General features: G+C 39.5%; 2 protein-coding genes across 17 annotated transcripts in view; both read right to left on the reverse strand.

The window, feature by feature from the left end:
- Window positions 1-347: 347 nt before the first annotated feature.
- Window positions 348-12,540, reverse strand: ADAD1 (adenosine deaminase domain containing 1). Its single transcript, XM_075150225.1, has 11 exons — window positions 12,249-12,540; window positions 10,656-10,832; window positions 10,072-10,239; window positions 9,465-9,533; window positions 8,792-8,917; window positions 7,669-7,792; window positions 7,290-7,460; window positions 5,365-5,591; window positions 3,704-3,941; window positions 3,051-3,183; window positions 348-1,945 (listed from the first exon to the last, which is right to left on the reverse strand). Exons 1-11 carry the CDS (start codon window positions 12,418-12,420, stop codon window positions 1,832-1,834), a joined length of 1,719 nt encoding a protein of 572 aa, XP_075006326.1. The 5' UTR covers window positions 12,421-12,540; the 3' UTR covers window positions 348-1,831.
- A 1,192-nt stretch (window positions 12,541-13,732) lies between these two features.
- Window positions 13,733-19,467, reverse strand: part of BLTP1 (bridge-like lipid transfer protein family member 1) — a 129,229-nt gene continuing 123,494 nt past the window's right edge. For all 16 annotated transcript variants that reach the window (XR_012673628.1, XM_075150228.1, XM_075150229.1 and 13 more), the window contains 4 exons: window positions 19,182-19,376; window positions 18,157-18,291; window positions 15,362-15,527; window positions 13,733-14,436 (listed from right to left, as the gene is read on the reverse strand). Coding sequence is in view for 15 of the 16 variants with exons in the window: in XM_075150228.1 (XP_075006329.1) it covers window positions 14,220-14,436; window positions 15,362-15,527; window positions 18,157-18,291; window positions 19,182-19,376 (713 nt within the window). In the remaining variant the exon portion in view is untranslated. The remainder of the gene's footprint in view (window positions 14,437-15,361; window positions 15,528-18,156; window positions 18,292-19,181; window positions 19,377-19,467) is intronic.

The following is a 19,467-nucleotide window of genomic DNA, read 5'->3' on the forward strand; positions in this document are numbered from 1 at the left end:
AGTGCATTCTCCGTATGCTGTTACTTAATCAAATAACAATCCAGACACAAGAACTGGACCCATACTGTTGTCATCAACTCATTTCTCAAGAATACAGCTATCATTCCCAGCACAACACATCTTTTTCACAACAGAACCTCTCTCCTCTTAAGAAGGAACCTAAGTTTCATGTATGTTTTGGGTTGCTGTTCAATTAATAAAATGGCTGAAGTACACAAAAAAAGCTCAGTTACTTGTACATATTTAAGGCTTCTAGCTTAACTACAGAAAACACCTTGGTGATGATGTCTCAGCAAAAGTCTAAGTCCATACAGAAAAATGGTCCAGAAGCATATAAAACACTAACACATTGTCAAGGAATTTTATTGAAGCTTTAATATCCCTGCAAAAAGGCAACACTACGCTCTAGCCTGGAATAGGATGACCATTTTCAAGCATTCTTAGAAAGGAAACATTACATGGAGCAAATATTACGTGGAGCGTGTGCCACAAAAAGACAACAAAACACCACCACACCACGCCCCAGGTTAAAAGATAGTAACAGAAAACAAAATAGCAGAATAACAGAAAAAGGTCAAGGACAGAGTACTAACAAGTCAGTGAGTTTCAACAGCTTGAAAATCAACATAAGATGGCCTCCAGTAAAGACTCCACATACCAGTTAGAAAAAACAGATTAAGGAAAAAAAAAAATACCGGAAGGAGATTTTTCTTTTAGAATTCTCTTACAATAAGGAGCTGAAACATGACTACAGCACTACACTATTACTGAGGTATGAAAACATTACATAACTTAACATCTTCCCACACTTGTATGATATACAAAAATCAAGTAACATAATGAAAATGTACTATCTAGCTTAAACACACTAATATTTCACAATACCACACAAAACCCAAGTATTACCATATTCTTACCATAACTTACAAGGAAGCAACTTCCCTCTCGATAGGCAACATTTTTCAGATTATGATGTATGCAGACAATTTTGCGAGGACTCATCAGTACGGTGATGGTTTTGGGGGCAGCCCACAAACGTTGAAGGAACCTTGTTTCTGGCAACTTCTGTACTACATCACACTATTTTGTTCTTTACAGCTTTGACACCTTTAAAATGCTTTAAATCCATTACCAAAAATAGTGATTGTCACCAAACAGTTGAGTAACATCTTGGTAATTCAAAGTTTCACATTTGGAAGTACACATATTATTTTTTAACCCTTCTACCACAAACAATATACAGTAAATGACAAGCCACTTGCAAATCCATGCTAAACAGAAGTATTAAAATGACTAGCAAAGGATGCCTACAGATAAAGCATAGATTGCCACTTTTTGTTTCTGAAAGTGACAGTACTCACATTGGTATTCTTCCGCCCCTCCCCTTGCCCCCCCCAAAGAAATCCGACTTTTACTGATTTTTTTTTTTTTTTCCTTTCTTGAAGACAGTTATGAAAAAGGCAGGGGAAGAGAAGAAATCAATACACAGCAATCCTGAAACTAACAGGAAAAAAACATGTTAAAAACTCCACGGGGTGGGGGTGGGTGGGAGTGAAGGTGAGGGAGCAGAAATGAGGTGGCATTGGGAGGACAAAACAAACCAAATCTGCAAAGCTGTTAGATACTCCTACCTACGAGAAAACATCAACTTTTGGAAAAGACTAAATTGTTACAGATGGTTTAATAAGTGCATTTAAATTGACAAGAAGCAGCTCTGGAATGATTTTCTTGCTGCAAATATGAACCCTACAGTTAAACATTTTACTAATCAAAATTACATTTTACTGAAAGAAATTATCCAAACTGACTTCACATACAATCCGCCTCACAGTCAGTCACTGAACTGTTCAATATGTGGAGACTTCACAATCCAGGATCCATAACTATGTTGCTCTAAGTAGCTCTGCAGCAAGTTTTTAGCTTCTTGGTACAATTCAGATTGAATCTAAAAAAAGAAAAATAAAGATCTTGAAGGATCTCAAGAATGATGGTTACAGAGATCTGTGTTCTTCACCACCAGCATAATATATGCACAAGCACAAACCTTGCAGAAAACAATACCTACAAATCTTACAGTTCCCTCAGTTGCTGACAGTGAGAGAGAGTGTAACAGACTCTAAAAACATACTCTTTTTATATGTTTGGGCATTTATTGGGATGAGAGAATTGTTCTGTTAAACATTACTTTTTTCAGAATCTTTTCATTTCCAATAATATCTTTACACAGAAAATAAACATTCGCTCATTCAATGCAAACCTAAACACATGAACAGTCAATTAGCAAGCCATTCTATTTTAAAGTAATTTTTGAATCATTTAACAAATGATCTCTTGCATGTTCTGAGAGGAGGAAAAAAAAGACTGGTACTTCATAAAAGCTTAAGTTTCACATAACAATTCTGGAAATAAAATATATCTCTTGAACCAAGGAGAGGAAAAACCTGGAAGAGCACAGAGAAGTAAGATGAGCCTATATATTTCCAAGTATGGACAGAGTGAGTGAACTGTGTTTACAGCAATCAAGAATCACAGTAGCTCCTTTAAGTAATTTCTCTGTATTTTTATACCACAAAGGAAAGCCTGGGACCTAATGCTGTCTTCCAATGAACGACTCCTACTTTCCCACTCCTCTAAGACATAAGAATCCTCCCACAAGACTACACTGTGGTAGAAAGATATCTACATATGTATGAAACAAATACAAAAAGTAGGATTGAAAACGAACTAGCGAACAAAAAACCCCCAACCTTTTTAATATGAAACTATCTTATATGAGGAAAATGGCCAGCAACCTTCATATGCTGAGACAAAACATGGCAGATTTTCATAAAGAATGTTTCAAGATTAATTCAGTAGATTAATTTTACTTGAAAACAGCAATTTCAGACATTCTCAGGCAAAGATTATAGGCAATCAAGGAGATCCAGCCGTTCAGGTGAAGTCTTCAGCAAAACAGGAAATCACCCCTGGCTACCAAACCAGCTTTGAGAGTAGCCATTAAGTGACTCCTTACTAAAACTCCCCCCCCACCCCTGCCTGTACCAGCTTACCTTAGCTTCATGGTATGTTGCAACTTGAAGCAAATCATTCCGTTCTGCTTCCTTAGCAAGCAATCTGAAACGACTAAACATTGCCGCCTTGCAAAGGCGACTTGCCATGTAAGTGCCACTTTTGAATGGTGAACTATAGTCAAAGTGAAAAAAGAACAATAAAACTCAGTAACAAATACATGACAGGCATATTGCTTTGATCATTACAGGATTTTTTTTCCCCTCTAATGCTTTGTGTATACGATCATACGATTCTATCTCCACTTTCAATGAGCAAAGCTAACGCAAATCAGCAGCTGTGAGAATTTAAACAAGCCAACCAAAAACGGTTTTCAAACTGGAATTCATCTGAACTAGGATGCTAATTGGTTTTATGTATTGTGAAAATGAAAACATTCACTACAAGAGACAATGGAATAAAGATAATTCAAAGAACTATTTAATTTCATATCTTGGTATCTCACTATAAAGTTACAAGATCTCTAAAACTACATCTAGTCATAGGATGCATTCACCTAGCACAGGAGAGAATCTCTCTCATTTGGGTAATACTGTGGCCTCCGTGCATAGCTTAAAAAATGAATACTCCAATGAACTGGCACAAAACAGTAAGGCTAACTGTTATTTCCAACATAATGAAGAAAAATTCTAACCTTTCAGTGGTTTTTCCATTTAACCCATCCACAACCTCCAGTGATGCATCTGACAAAGACCAATTCAAACTAAGAGACCTCTGTTTAAAGTCTATTTGAATTGGGTGTGCAGCATTCACCAAGTAAGTATGAGATTTGTTGACCAGATAAGGCATGGGAAGCTTTGATGTAAGTGCATCATCAATACGCTGTTTTATAGCTATTTCTAGCCCTCTTATATCCTTGCAATTTCCATTTCCTATTAAACAAAACAAGATCAGTCACATAGAAGTACATCAAATTAAAAAAAAAAGCTGAGAATGCAGATGTTTGCATTGGTCTACATTATATTAATTTTTCTACACAAAATTAATGCTTGGAAAAATCAGTTCCAATATTCAGTTGGCAGAACAAAAATGATTTCACAGTTTCTTCTCCAAAAGCATCATTATTTTCATTGGATGCCTGCTTTTTGGAACAATTACTCTTCATCAACGCTTTACATTTCTTGCAGAAGACACCATTAAAATAGAAGCTGCAACACAAACTTTGATGTTCTAGATTAGAAAATACGCTAGGGAGTTTGCCCACATTACTCCATATCCAACAGTTATTTCTGACTGCCTACTAAATAAACATACTTTGGTCTATAGCATCTCAAGGAACAGTCATAGAATTTCTATTAAATAGAAGGGCAATATATTATAGATTATGTTTACTTTGAATACCACCTAAGTGAGCATAGTAGAAGTTTTTCTATCATTTTTAAGTAAAAGTGCCCAAACTTCCTCAGAAGGAACAGGCTGGCATTCAGCAATTCTTGCAAGATCTTTTGGAGCACTTCAGAAACCTCGTTCTGTGTTAGGAAAGGAAAAGCTGCTACCTCTTCAATGTCTGGGGAACTCAGACATCTGTGTACTAAGTCTCGTAATACAAATACTGAGAGGAAGAAACACCTGAAAACCTTCAGGATAATACCCATTAATTTAATTTCACCACATAAATAAGAGCTACTGAAAGAGCTGCTGATAATAGTATGGTCTGATAATAGTATAGTCTTCCTGACTGCCACAAAATCCTGAGAATTTACTATCACCTTGGTAATCCCTATCCCTCAACAAAACATCTATTTGCATTAACCAATACCAAGGTGGGAGCAGGGGGGTGCAGACCATGGACACAACATAAAACTGAACAAACACCTTCCAATAGAGTTTGTAAGATACCCCAGGGTGAAATTGAGCATTTTCAGTTAAATACTGGCAGTTTTTCCACCGCTGCTCAATTCTACAGTTAAGCGATTAACATTTTCACCTTGAAGTCACCATATTTCACTTAACAGTTAACACAGCATTTATCACACTTGATATTTTCTCAATATCTAAAATTTCATTTGTTATAAAACAATGCTGAATTTCTTCTGTTACTCTAATACATAGCAAAGGAAAGGCAATCTGGCAAGTTAAAACAAACCCACAACGACAAAAGAGCAGGCCTAACTGAGTTTTACATTAGGGCCTTTCAAAGCTAAGTGAAAAAAAATATACACACTTAGTACCTTTTCAGAAAAATACTGTAATTCTTTAAAGAACCATCTTGGTTTAGTTCATGTGTTATAAAATGTAACCAAACTGGAACATGAAAACATACAAAAACCCCACTGAAATTTGCATTAAGCTTACCTACGAGAATACTGTTGATATACACTGGTTCAATGAAGTGACTCAGCAACGCTCCCTGAATACCAACCACTTCCCATTTTGTTAATTTGTCACTCGCTGACATACTGCTTGCTCTAACAGTTTTAGGTGGACAACAAACAGTTAGGTAAATCTTGCCTTCTATAGCAACATGGAGACTCAGTTCTTCATTAGTTTCGTAAGCAGATATAGATTGTGGATTGAGATGTCTAAAGTAAAACAAGAAAATAAATTTCAGTGAGGAAATACTCTAATCAGAGATTATTCTAAAGTGGTATCTAATACTGTTTCTCAGAAAACAATTACCAATAGATCTGGGCCTTACATTATGTTCAATATTTGTAAATTTTAGGAACACTACATTCAGCTGCTCAAGTGACTAGAATACTGAAACTAGTATTTAAATAAGAAATAGTAATTCAACCTAATCTTAGCCATCAGTTGTGCAAACATTAAAAAGATCAGCATATGCTGCAAACAAGCTATCACTTTGTGTCTACTCACACTACAACAGAAGTTACTTGGAGGCTGTTCATCTTGTGAAAAAGCAGCTGTAGGGTTGTTAATCTCCTTGAAAACATAACTTACACTGCAATTCTTCAAAATATTTAAAACAAGCAGATGCAACACATTAGGGAGACAAAACAGTGATTGTTCTGAAGCAAAACATAGTTTCCCCCCTTAATTAAAGACGAGTAAGAAGTCAAAGCCTGAAGTTTTGAGCTAACTCTCCCCAATTTGATCGTAACTTACAATGTCATGATGAAAGGTGCTTTTGCTTTACTACGTTACTATAAAGCAACCATTTAATTTTGGCTTAAGTAACATTACCACCTGTTACTAACTGGCCACATTTTGCTACTCAATCTATTACTTGCAAGTAGCTCCCTTCTAAAAACTATCTTTAAATAACTCTATACATAGCAAATCTGCTGTATTAGAAGAAAATACTTCCCAGAGTTTGTCTCAAGAGAGCACACACCAGATGGACAAAAAGCAAGACAAAAAGTGCTGAATCTGTGATCCGTCAACTATTACAAACAGGGAGGCTTACAAACTGCACCCAGTCTCATCAACCATTTCCTTGTAAGAGCAGGCTATGACACTGAAAGTAACCTAAAACCTTCTGCAATTCTAACAGGAGGGGCTCCCCCAATCCGCACGACTTGCAACGAACTGGTTGTGACTTCCAGTACACAAGTCTGCCTTCCGAACACCCCAAATACAGTATGAAAGCAGCTAGCCGTCTTGTATGTATGGAAAAGTCATGATTGTACGACTTTCAGGTACATTATTCCACTGCACCACTATAAGGGACACAAAATAACGTTCATAATAACGTGGTAAACCAGTGACTGCTGCTGTTAAGTTTCAAAACTATTAAAAAAAACAACTTTCAGAAATTTAAAAAAAGTTAGAAGTGTAAAGATAAGCATAGGAGTGTATTTGTCCCATCAAGTTTCTCTCACTACCTGTTTTCTACAAAGCAGAGCAGGAGCCCGTTGTTTCAATTCACGGCTTTTTATACACTAGTCCTGTGGTGCAAGGGATGACATTAAGTCACTACATCCACTTTCTCAGTAGTTAAATTAATGATTTATTAGTATTTTAATAGTACCTTGGGAGGAGGATTAACAGGTAAGCGGGTACCTGTAATAAACAAAGCATCATCCTGAAGCTATAACCCATGTAAAGGTTTTTTGTATCGTCATGTTGAGCTGTATCTCATACGCTTATTACTACCACCCTGTACATTAACGCTTCCAAAACATGAAAAAAATTCAGAATAGTCCCCCCCCATCTTAGAAACGTGTAACAATGCATATTTTCCACACTCACAACATGGTTGTCATTGCAAACAAATTAATCTTCCACTGAAACATCTCTGAAAATAGCAAGTTACTTACATCTGTGATTTTAACTGAGCAGTTCCTTTTGGAAGCTGATTCATGTAGAGAAAGATATTTGTATTTTGCTTTAGGGTAAGCAGCTTCGAGCCTGGTGCTGTGCAAAAAATGGAATTCTCTGTCCTCCTTCGATTTTCATTATAGAACAGCAAAAGATGTCTATAAAAATATCTAAAAGAAAGTGTTAAGTAACAGTCAATGTGAAAAACACTACTTTGTTTACAAATACATGGACATTCACATTTAATTCACATGATTTGTCAATAATCCAGACAGTACTAGCTATAAAATGCAAGTGCACTTATATTTACATTTGCAAAATTAAAAATTGAGAACTGGCTGCAAGAGAACCGGTAACTATTTGTACACACATTCTCACCTAAGTAGAGAACGTCTTGCAACAACAATGGCATGGCTGTCATGCAACACTCTTCCACAAGGCTGAAAGCACTGACTGTAATTACATTCTCCTGTTCCTAGAGCCACAACTTCATGCTGTCCACCTAAAAAGAAAACATTCATTTTTATGTGATTGTGGTGGTTTAACTTTGTCTGGCTGCCAGGTGCCCACCAAGCTGCTCTCTCACACCCCCTGTCCTCCAGCAGGTTGGACTCGATGATCTTAAAGGTCTTTTCCAACCTAAATGATTCTATGAAAAAATAAAATGAAAAAGCTCGTAAGTCCAGATAAGCACAGGGAGATTGCTTGCCGTCTGCCATCATGTGCAAAATAGACTCAACTTGGGGCAGATTAATTTAATTTATCGCAAATTAGAGCAGGATAGTGAGAAACAAAACCAAAACTAAAACCACCTTTCCCCTAACCCCCTTCCTCCCAGGCTCAACTCCACTCCGGACTCTTACTAGCTCCTCTCCTCCCTACCTGAGCGGCGCAGGGGTATGGGGAAGCACCAGTGCCTAACACTTTGATTCTGCTGCTCCTTCCTCCTCACACTCCTTCCCTGCTCTGACATGGGGTCCCTCCCACAGGATACAGTCCTTCACGAATCACTCCAGCCTGAGTCCTTCCCACCGGCTGCAGTTCTTCAAGAACTGCTCCAGAGTGGGTCCTTTCCACAGAGTGCAGTCCTCCAGGAACAGACTGCTCCAGCGTAGGTCCCCCCCAGGGTCACAGGTCCTGCAAGAAAACCTGCTCCAGTGTGGGCTCCTCTCCACGGACCGCAGCTCCTGCCAGAAGCCTGCTCCTGTGCGGGTCCTCCACGGGCTGCAGCTTCCTTCAGGGCATATCTGCCTGCTCTGGCCTATACAGCCTTACTCCTCTTTCAGACAGCACAAGGAAATGCTTACGTAGGTCTGGAATATTTGCATGACTGTAGCACAACTATGCATGTGACAGAGCCACCAGAACAGAGTATGTCAAAGAAGGAGAGCTACCCTTTACATTTATTTGCCAGATCAGAAATGCGTTAATCAAGGCTCTCTGGGAACACAACCAACCTAAGTTTTCCACTCCCCGATACTCACGATCAAAACAGACTTGCCTTTTTCAATGATGAAGGCAGCCAGGGAACTGCCACAACTTTGGTACTCAGGATATTTGGTAGTCAGGCTGTGAAACACTTCTTCAAGTGTTTGTGAAAGTTTTTGATAGATAAGCTGTCTTCCTTCTAAATAAAACAATAAAAGCCAGCAAGACACAAATTTGCAGGGGGGGGGAAAACCAGACATGATCAACCACATGCAAAATTATAAATCTGAACACATGGTAAAAGCACTACTATCAACACACACTTTTGGGATTCTGAAGATTACCAGGATGGACATGAATAAATAAAGGACAAGAATACCTAAACACTTTATGCTTTTATTATTTATGATAATAAATCAGGGATACGGATCAAGTTTGATCACCTACTGTACACAGTGTTTCAAGTAAGGACAGAAATACTGTTTCTATTTCTGTCACCAATTCACCACTTAAATTCAAGCAATTTACTGAAGTTGTGTCCATTTGTAGAATCAACAGTCAATCTCCTACTTTAGTGACACTAATTCTTACAGTGTTCTTCAAAGACATGATGTTTAAAATACCAGTAACTTCATAGAGATCACTAAATGTATTAAAATCTAAAAAAAAAAAGCAAAAAGGAAAAAAAAAAAGCAAGCATTTGCTGGGTAATTTGAATCGATAGAGAAAACAAGACTATTCCTTACCAAAACAGATCCTTGAAACACGAACAGAGTTTGCTGGAGTTTGGGGCTCAGCAGGAGTACAGGGAGGATCTAAAAATTTAACAAAATTTCAAACTGGGGTGGACATTCCAAATTTGAAAACATGGATCTCACACCATTTCCAGCAAGTTAAAGTTTCTAATTCTCTGAAAATTTTCTTTTCTGATTTCGAAGTCCTTGTAAGCATGGAACTATTTAGGCAGCAACCCTTAAAAGAAGATAAACATTAGGGTAACTGAATTCTTTTGAAAGTAGTAACTCGGTGTTGAAGCCTTTTAATCACAAATATTCAAAAACACTTCGGATCAACTTCAACCTAGTGAGTAGCAAATAAAGTGCAACAGCAATAAATTAATTCCTTCAGTATTCTCCGCTCTGTGCTACAAACTGATGCAACTCCTAATACACAAAAGACAAAGGAAAAAATCAGTTTCAAAGCCATACGACAAATAGCTCTGCCCAAAGGATTCAAGAAAACTGACAGAGGCCCCGATACAGAAGTATTTAATAAAACTACATAGAGATTTTGCATAGGAAACCTTTAAACCAAGCTTTTCAAGTTCTAATTAGGTGTTGCTAGAATATTTACCTGACTTTTCAGAAGCCTTTGCCCCTGTATACTCCAAGTTAAGTAGCTCATCAAGAGCCAGTTTAGCTGCATTTATTTTAGATTCCTTCTTGTTTTTTCCCAGTCCAGTTTTGTAGCAAACACCATCTACCACCGCACAAAAGGCAAAATAAGGCCTTATGATATTGCCTTTAGAGGAGAAAAAAAGCAGACACAATTAGTGAAATTATTTTAAGGTACTTTTATCCATAGCTTTATGTGCTTATATTCATTCCAAGGACAAGTACAAGACAATTTTAGCAAAATACAACTCAAACCTTTCACCGCCACAAGAACTTTGGTGGCTTTCACTTTATGCACTTTTCATAAAGTTCTGGTACCAGCCAGAATTTTATACAACTCATCTGATCAAATTCTGTAGTAATTAATTATGAGACACAGCTGTGTAGACAAAAAAAGGGCATCCAAAAAGCAACGTATGCGGAGGGTAGTGCAACGAACAGCAAAAAAAATTCATCTGTATTAGTGCCATCAATAATAACTGCAGAAATTCAGATCATCTCAAGGATAAGCAAATGTTTTTTAAGAAAAGAAGAAGTATTTACCTGCCACACTAGTTTCTTTCAATTCAAGTTGCACATGGTGCATTTGTGCAAACTGATGCAAGGCAGACACTGGGTTTATTACTCCCTGCTCGTATCTTGCAATAAACTCCTCTAGGTCTTTCTTTGGAGGAAGCGCTGATAATGGGGGTGCGTGGGCTGCTCCCAAAAGAAAAAGTTCTGAAACAAAATTAAGAACTGAACACACTCTCTGGCAGTTTAAATCTGTTTACAATAAATGCTTTTTAGATGCTTCCTAGGAGAACAAAAAGCAAAAACATTTACTCTACAGCAGTATTGCTTTATACTGAATCCTATGTTAACAATACTAGCAATTCTGAAACGGTGTGTACCTCCTCTTTTAAAAGCATCAAAGCTTTGAGTGCTAAATCCATTAACATCTGAATATAGGCAGATATGTAAACACAACACATATTCCCCCTCCCCTCCCTTGCAAACCAGTGATCAAATGAAAGTTGCCGATGGCAGATTCAAAACAATGGAGCACGTGGTTTTTCACACAAAACCATGAAGCAGTGGAACTCCCTGTCATAAGACACTACAGAAGTGCTAGCAACCACACGTATTTTTTAAAAAGCAGGTAACTCATTCAAAGAAAAAGAAACCCACCCACAAAGAGCTGCTGAATACAGTCTGGCTGAGGTGGCCAGGACAAACCATGGGGAGAGCTGCACTGCACACCCACCCTGACCCTGCAGGGTCTCCCCACGCCCACCATTAACCGCACCTGGAACCAGGACAGCGGGTGGGTGGATATTTCATCTGTCCCAGCAGACAGCCCTTATGCTCTTCAGAGGGCAATGTGTTAGTCAAGTCATAAGAGACTTCTATAAATTCCGAGAAGCGGTCCCAAGGCAAACCCACACTTCTGAGTTTCATTCGAAAGACAAACCCTTCCAAGGAGCACGTTATATCTGGACAGTTGTCTTTGACTTGGAGGTCTCCTACGGAGACCAATTAACATTTTCTGCAGCATCTACTTCTGTGAAGGATCGATGTGTTCTTTTAAAGAAAAAATGGAATCTTTTTCCCTGTATCAACTCTAGGATGGATGGAATCTCCAGCTTCAGGGTTGCCATATGCTCAGGTACAACTATCTCCTAGACAAGAAGCAAGAAGAACTAAAATAAACTGTTATCTCCAAGGCTCATAAATAGGTGCCTTTACCTCCATACAACTATTTGAAGAGACAGAATTCAAAATACATCCTGGCACATCTGGAACTGCAGTTAAAACTTTTCTCAATGATCTCTACGAAAATTCATGCAGCAGAACATATCCTATATTTTGGCAACCTCTACAGAACTTTTAACGTATAACTTGGAATTTATAATTATGAAACACTGCAGACTATATAGTCCACCCTACAACAAATCTCTTCCAGTACGAAAGGACATAGGAAGAAGAGAACAAGTTCAAGCAGAGGCTAAAAACGTAATTTACAAAAATACAGTGACACAAAAAAGCAGCAGAGGGTTGCAATCTTTCAAAAAGGAGAAAATCATAAAGTTACTTTCTCCAGCATTAACAGTGTATTTTAATAGCTGATCCCAGTGTATAAACTGAAAGCTGTACCTGGATTTTGCATCACCTTCGGTACACTGCACCTCTCAGACAGTGGAAGTTTTGGCCTTACAGTCACAGACTGAGAAAGCTGTGACGGTGGATGCCTAGGAGCCCGAGCTGGCAAAGTCTTCTTTTGTATGGGTATTCCAGCACTCTGAAACCAGCCATTGCTGCTAGCCATTTTTGATCAACCTAAGTAAGTTTAATAGTAAAGTTATGAGATGTTAAAAAGGATGCTGCAAACTCCTGTTTTCGTAGTTAGGCTGTCTCACAAGAGCACTACGAACAACTCGCACTCTGCTTCCCTACAGACTGGGGCACAAGAACTGAGACCCAGCGTCCCTCCAATCCCTCCCCTTTCCCAGCCGGCACCACGAGCTTCAAAGCCACTTCTCGGGTTAGTTATCCACCTTCCCCCATGCTTTAAAGCAAGACTTCACGCGGCTCTGCACCTCCTCTTGCAACCAGCTCGCAGGACAAGACAACCCCCCAGCCGGCTCCTGAGGGAGCGACGCAGAAACTAAAGCCGCAAAGCTAATCCCTCTCAGGTTTCCAGGACAAGCTGGCGCTGGAATTGAAGGATTTGGTACCTGCTCTCCTCTCCTCCTCGTGTGCTGTGAGAAAACCCACACCTGTTGGGCTGGGCCGCCCTGACTGTCCCGCTGAGGGCGGCGCCGAAGCGCTCACACCCGATGGGCAGGTGGAGCACGCCTGAGGCGAAAGGAGGGCCGAGGCGCGGGAGCCCCCCCCCCGCCGGGAAGCCGCGGCAACACCGCCTGCCGCCCTGAGGGGGTGAGCTCTGAGAGGCGAGGACACCACTCCCTTCCTCGCCAAGCCCGCCCTCAACTCCAGCCCTCTCACCGCCAGGATTTTAGGGGCGGAGACTCCTTCGCGCACGCCCTCCATTTTGTCAAGGGGAGGAGATCCCTCCGCGGAGAGCCCTGCCGCGCGCCACGTGCGGCGCGGCCGAGGCGCGAGGGGGCGGCTGTGGCCGAGGGCGGGAAGGAGAGAGGCAGCGAGCCTCGCCCTGGCGCAGCGACGGCCCCCACGCTGTCTCGTCGGCTTCCCGAGCCGCCGACCGGAGCCTCCCGGCGGGCAGGGCGGCACCCGAAACCGCGAGAGGCGTCACGGGCCTGGGTCAGCCGAGCGGGCCCCGCCGGGCGGAACCGCGCCCTGACCCGGTTGATCCCCTCCCGCGCAGGGAGCGGGGCCTGGGGAAGCACCGCCCGCGGGGCCGCCGCCGCTCTGCGGCTGGGCGCCCGGGGCCGTCGGGTGGCTGCTCAGAGTTTCCTGGCTGCAGGCGGCGGGAGCTCGCGTCGCCTTTTTCCAGCTCCCCGAGGGGAAGGCCGGCCTCCCGCGGCTGCGGGGTGAGGCGGACCGGCGCGCCCCTGGTGCACGGCCTCTCGCAGTCACCTCACCTAAATGATACTCGATGCTAAGTTACACTTAAAACACTGTTTTTTAATCAAGGAAGTTGAACAACAACAAAAAGGCCCTGTACAGTAGTTAAATTTTATTACAAGTGTAATAAACTTAATGATTTTTAGCACTAAGGCAATCACAGTTTCATAAGTTATATATATATATATATAATTTACACAAGTCTACATTGACAACTCAATTACCAGTCACATCAACGAGGGGTTTGTGTTATGGCAAAGTTTATGAAAATTCACAGTTAATCTGCAAGTATTTTAAAGATGCAGGAATCATATTGCACATAATAAAACAGTGGACGCTGAGGAGCAGATTTACAGTGTTCCAGCTATTCCTTCACAGAATATACATTGGTCATCATCATGCAATAACTTCAAATACAGAATGGTATCATGTACCACGGTAAACAGTTACTCACAATGTAAGTTTTAAATAGAGTAGCAAAAAAACATTAGGTTTCTCTTTAAACCATATTTAAATTCTTAAAATATAATAAAACACTTTGATAAAATCAAACGGAATTACGGTTGTCACATTATACTTTCAGTATTCTTCTTTGTCTTTTCCTTTCTTTTCCTTTTCATCCTGTAGTGCAGTACCAAGTTTCTTTATAAGGACCGACAAAACTTTGTCTAAAGGATCCATGACACCGCGCTGCAGCCACTTAGGAATAGTAGTCCTTGCATGGTGAAAGCCCAGCTTTTGGAGGATGTAGTCAACACCAACGGGATCAATTTTTCTCCCAGTCCAGGATATTAATCTAAAAAAAACAATAAATAGCGAACTCAATCTCAAATATATAAATATAGCAACTGGCGTTTGTATAAACAAACATCTGTTTTTACCATTGTTACTTCTGACCAACTTAAGTCCAACAGGCATTGTTTCAAACTTAATTTATACAGATAAGCTGCAGATGACCAGTGGAACGTCCCCTCAAAGGAAGAGGATGCTTAAGGAGGCAAAAAAACCAGACCGGGCTGCCTCCAGATCATGTTTAAATTGATTTATTATTACTGCTAACACAAAACGCCAACTGTCAAGATTTGTTTGGCCTGGGTTGACGTGTTGTTTTGATGTGTGAATGAACACTTAGGTGCTCCAGCAGTGTCAGCAGAGGTTACAAAACAAACAAACCCTGACACAGAGAGAAGTCAATTTCAGTGACTGAAAGTGTATATTGAGTGCTGCCATACACACTATTTCTTTGTGCTAAGTTTAAACTGCTATATAGCAACTAATATATATGCTTTTTTATTTCCAGGTGGCTGCTTAAGGAAGAACTAAAACTGGAATGCTAAAAATGGAGAACTGCAAGATGAAAAACTATATGGCAGAAAGTGAATGGACTGTTGTAGGACAGAGTGAAACACAGTAATCTGTGGTCCTTAATGAGTTTAATTTTACTGTATCCTAATTTTGAAGAGCCTCCAACAATATCTTTAATCTGCCTAAGTTCTAATCTAGAAGTTAACTGATGTAATAGAGAATTGCGTTATCCAGCTTTTGTCACGTCCTGTAGCAGGTATCTTTCATAGCAGCACCAATAGCCAAAGACAAATCTGTAACACGTGATTGATCCTCTTAGGGGAGCTGAACAGCATCAACTTAGAAACACTTGTCGTTTGCAGGACAGTACCCACAAATGCATAGACAAAGAGATCGCAGATAAGCCTGCTTGTTACCTGAGCGTGGGTTCCAAATGCCAAGTATTGCACATAAATTCTCTCCAGTCAACTGTAGTGTAAGTAATGCTTTCCTCTGCCTCTTTGTCAGTGGAGCTGTCCTCCAGAACACCAACGGAGTTTTTCTGCCCTGGACGAGCAGCCAAAATGCGAGGAGGAAAAATTGCTACAAAATAGAGACATGGAAAACCCCCCACCAGTCAGTCATGAGCATCCCACTTGAATTCTCTTTGTACATCATTTAAATAAAACAAAAGCACAAATCTCGAAAAAGAGAGAACCGCCTTGTGTTTCAGTTTTACAGAATTTCTGGCAAACAGTTTTGGTTTGAACAAAGCGCTAGTAAAAAATATCCTATGAAAACCGTAATAGACACTGGATAACACTGGAATGTGGGATTCTTCCTTCTCTCTGCCAGCCCAAAGCATCCATAAACAGGGGCTTTTTTTCAAATTCATCATGGCATTCAACAAAGCATATTACATTCCATAAACAAAATTCAGACACGCCCCTAGTTTAGAATATTTTTTTAGATTGACAGAGTAGTCTCTGAGGAGGAGGATGGTGGGGGAATAGTTAAGGTAAATCTTTGTCCAAAAGCATCAAGAGAACCTGAACCCAGCTCTTACTTGAGTTTAAGTCCTGGGATACAGAAAAGGAATAGCAGCTCCTTCCCCTCCAAACAACATATTTTTTAAAATAAAAACAAATCTGTGAATTTGGGTTGAATTTTGATTTAAGATAGCTTGAAAACAAATTTTTTTTACAAAGGTCCACCAAAAATAGTTCTCTTCCCCTTTTGTTAGTTTCTGCACCTGTTGGACATTTTACTATGAAGTGCTTTTAGGAAGCACTCCTAGCTATGTTGTACACAAGTACACATAATTGATATGGTTAGTTATAAAAATAAACTTTCAAAATACTGAATTAAATATGTTCTACATCATATGTGTGTTACATTTATACATCACATCATGTGACATCACATGAATAAGTGTTATGTTTTTTATACAGTTCAGTAGTATATGCAAACTACTATGCACAACATTGAATTTCACACACACCAGAAAAGCAAAATATATGACTTTCACTGTGGTGGTAACTCATCGTTTACATGTACATTACCGTGTTACATTACTCTTGTGGCAGCCTTTAAAGAAAAAAGGACAGAAATGAGAATCTAGAATAGGATTGCTGTGGCAAAATTTGGGAATATCTTAATTTAAGATCAGAAGTTGTAAAACTTCAAATAAGGAGCTTTTAATTTCAGTGATGACATCTCATCTGACATAATATATAATTATATAATACTTGCTCTCCTGAGGAGGCAAGTGGAGAGGGAGGTGCTGATCTCCCTAGTATCCAGCAACAGGACCTGTGAGAATGGTTCAAAGCTGCGCCAGAGGAGGTTTAGACCAGAGGTGAGGAAGCATGTTTACCAAGAGGGTGGTCAAACCCTGGAACAGGCTTCCCAGAGAGGTGGTTGATGCCCCAAGCCTGTCAGTGTTTAAGAGAAATTTGGACAATGACTGTAACAACATGCTTTAACTTCTGGTCAGCCCTGAAGTGGTCAGGCAGTTGGACTAGCTGATCGTTGTAGGTCCCTTCCAAATCGTCTAGTCCATTCTATTCTACTTACAGTAAATGTAACATCTGACATCATTTTATCTATGATCAACACCTACAGTGCCGATCTTTTCCAAGTCTTAATTAATTTAGTAGGTTTTAGATACTTATGGCAATAATTACTTGTAAAGCATTAAAGCCACTGGATGATGGCCTTCTCTTCAGGTAATTATAGAGCACAATCAGTCATTCAGTACCACACTGTTTATTCACCTTAAGTCTGCAACAACAAAAATCACTCTCTTTGGCGTGCTTTACATATACATCGAACTCACTTGTCTTCGATTTGCTCTTCTTAACAAAGACCACATATCGCTTAAGAATGCATGTGCCAAATTTAAATGCTGCAACTGAACATATTCACGTGAAAAAGCAAAGCATTCTGAAGCCAGAAAAATGCATGTCTTGAAAGAAACTCCATTGATGGAAAGGACTGCAATAAAAGTAATGTAGCTTCCTAAAACAGTTTTCATCTGTATATACTGTCTTACAAAAAGGAAGTTAAACTAAACACCAGGTGTCAAAATCGGAGCAAGATTACAACTTAGGAGTAACTAGCACAAGCTCATCAGTAGTGGGGAAGGAACAGAAATCCAGGAGTATGTCTGTTCTCTGCAGCATACCGCACATAGGTGCTGCATTGGAGGTGACCAAATTGTTTTTCAACAACCTGCTGTACCTGCACAGTGTAGCACAGTGCCACGCAGAGATACTAGCACAGCTCCCTGCACACGGTGGAATGTCAGCGTAGTGACACTACGAGGTCTCTAAGTTTGTATGCAACTACTTTGCTTCCAGTCCTACAGGAGCTGACTTAAAATCGGCTCAAGTGTTTCCTGAACAATGCTGCACTTTTTGAGAAGTGCCAAAATACCTCTTGGCTTTCAGTCTAAAACAACCCAGAAAAAACTTTTCGTTATTGTATAGTTAAATTTCACTTACCAATGATTAAAAGAGGCAAGTATCATTTCATAGCGTTAAGTCCAGATTTCAAAACATTTAATACTACTTCTGTTGATTTCAATGGAAGCAAGGTTAGGCTTAACTTTTTAAAAATTAAATCCATTTTAACAAATTAACTTTATTAAAAAGTATGAAAATATTTATTATGAAATAGTCTGACAACTGCAGATTGTCAGATGAGTGTTACCTCAAAAATAACAACTTACCTTTTTCTTTTTCTTTTAGATAAGCAGATACCAAGTCATGCAGAAACATAATCAATTCAGCATCCATAGTTACACAAATGTGGTCTGTAAATTCAGTTACTACACTGCATTCCACCTTTGGTTTAACACTTGTATCTACAGTCAGATAAAAATAGTATTAATGTACTTATAAGTACATACAGTATACATAAAAGTACACAGAGTTTGAATATAAATCATTTGAAAATGACATTGCTGTTACTGAACCAGAGACTCAAAAGAGAGGAAGGACCACAATTAACATCTGTGTTTAGCAGCCTCAGCATTTTTTAAACAGTTTCCCCATTAGAGTAACTTCTGGTATTTTATAAAATATGTTGAAAATAAAGAAATACTAGCATGTAGCAACCTTGATCATCCTCAACGTGGAAATTCAACCTAAAGCAGTATCACCAGCTTGTGCTATGCTATCAATGCATGATTTTAGACAATAAGAAAAGCTGATAGCAAATGTTGCTAGTTTGGCTATTAAAAAACAACCAAAAAAAACCAGGTTGATTTATCTAGCAGTATTATCCAGGATCAGGTATGGAGTAAGTTCAGCCAAAATAAACATCTACATTAATGTCTTACACCTTCAGAAGTCTTATTTCCCACCAGTTCTAATTGCAGTCTGAAGATAACATTTTGAAAACAAGAGCATAAAAATTAGGTCCCTATCTCATAATCCCTTTTTCAGAATGGCCCTCCTCTTTAACATTTTAATAAAAATAAGAAAACCAATCCCCTAAAAACAGCCAACCTAGCTGAAACGTTCATAATAATTTCTCTTAGTAAGTTTTTTCTATAGTGACCAGTCTCTGGACTGGATCTTCATTCTCTCAACAGAATTCCCTCTACGTTCTATTATGAAATGGTATCCTTTCTTGCAGAGCTGCAGTAATTCTCAGATTAAATCCTCTTATCAGCACAGTAGCTTTGTATTTAACTTCTCGTTTATGTGAAATAGCTTTGGATGAAGAAAAAACAAATTATGTTTACTGCACCTTGTAATGAAGGCTCTTGGGGCTCTTGAACATGAATAGATTTAAAATCCAGCTGCATCCTTGGCAATGCAAAGATGGTTTCAGTTTCATGGTTGTAACTGGAGCCACCTCTGAAGCCGCTTAGCAAGCTTGAGCTTTTCACTGTTGTGCTGCTCTCTGGGTTGTTAGCATCAACATTTCGAAGCAGGTTTAACTCTACATGGACAATGGGAAATTCCTGAATTCAGTAGTCTTTATTAAAAAAAGGTTCTTGTCAGCACAGAGGGTGACAAATTTTCACGAAATA

This window comes from Calonectris borealis, chromosome 4 (assembly GCF_964195595.1).
Source record: "Calonectris borealis chromosome 4, bCalBor7.hap1.2, whole genome shotgun sequence".
Taxonomy (NCBI): domain Eukaryota; kingdom Metazoa; phylum Chordata; class Aves; order Procellariiformes; family Procellariidae; genus Calonectris; species Calonectris borealis.

Excerpts from the sequence above, each read along its gene's own strand:
- ADAD1 (XM_075150225.1), bottom strand. The coding sequence starts at position 12,420 with ATGGCTAGCAGCAATGGCTGGTTTCAGAGTGCTGGAATACCCATACAA. Across the intron at positions 10,833-12,248 it reads GAAGGTGATGCAAAATCCAG|AACTTTTTCTTTTGGGAGCA; the intron begins GTACAGCTTTCA and ends ATTTTGTTTCAG. Across the intron at positions 3,184-3,703 it reads AATGGAAAAACCACTGAAAG|TTCACCATTCAAAAGTGGCA; the intron begins GTTAGAATTTTT and ends CTTTGACTATAG.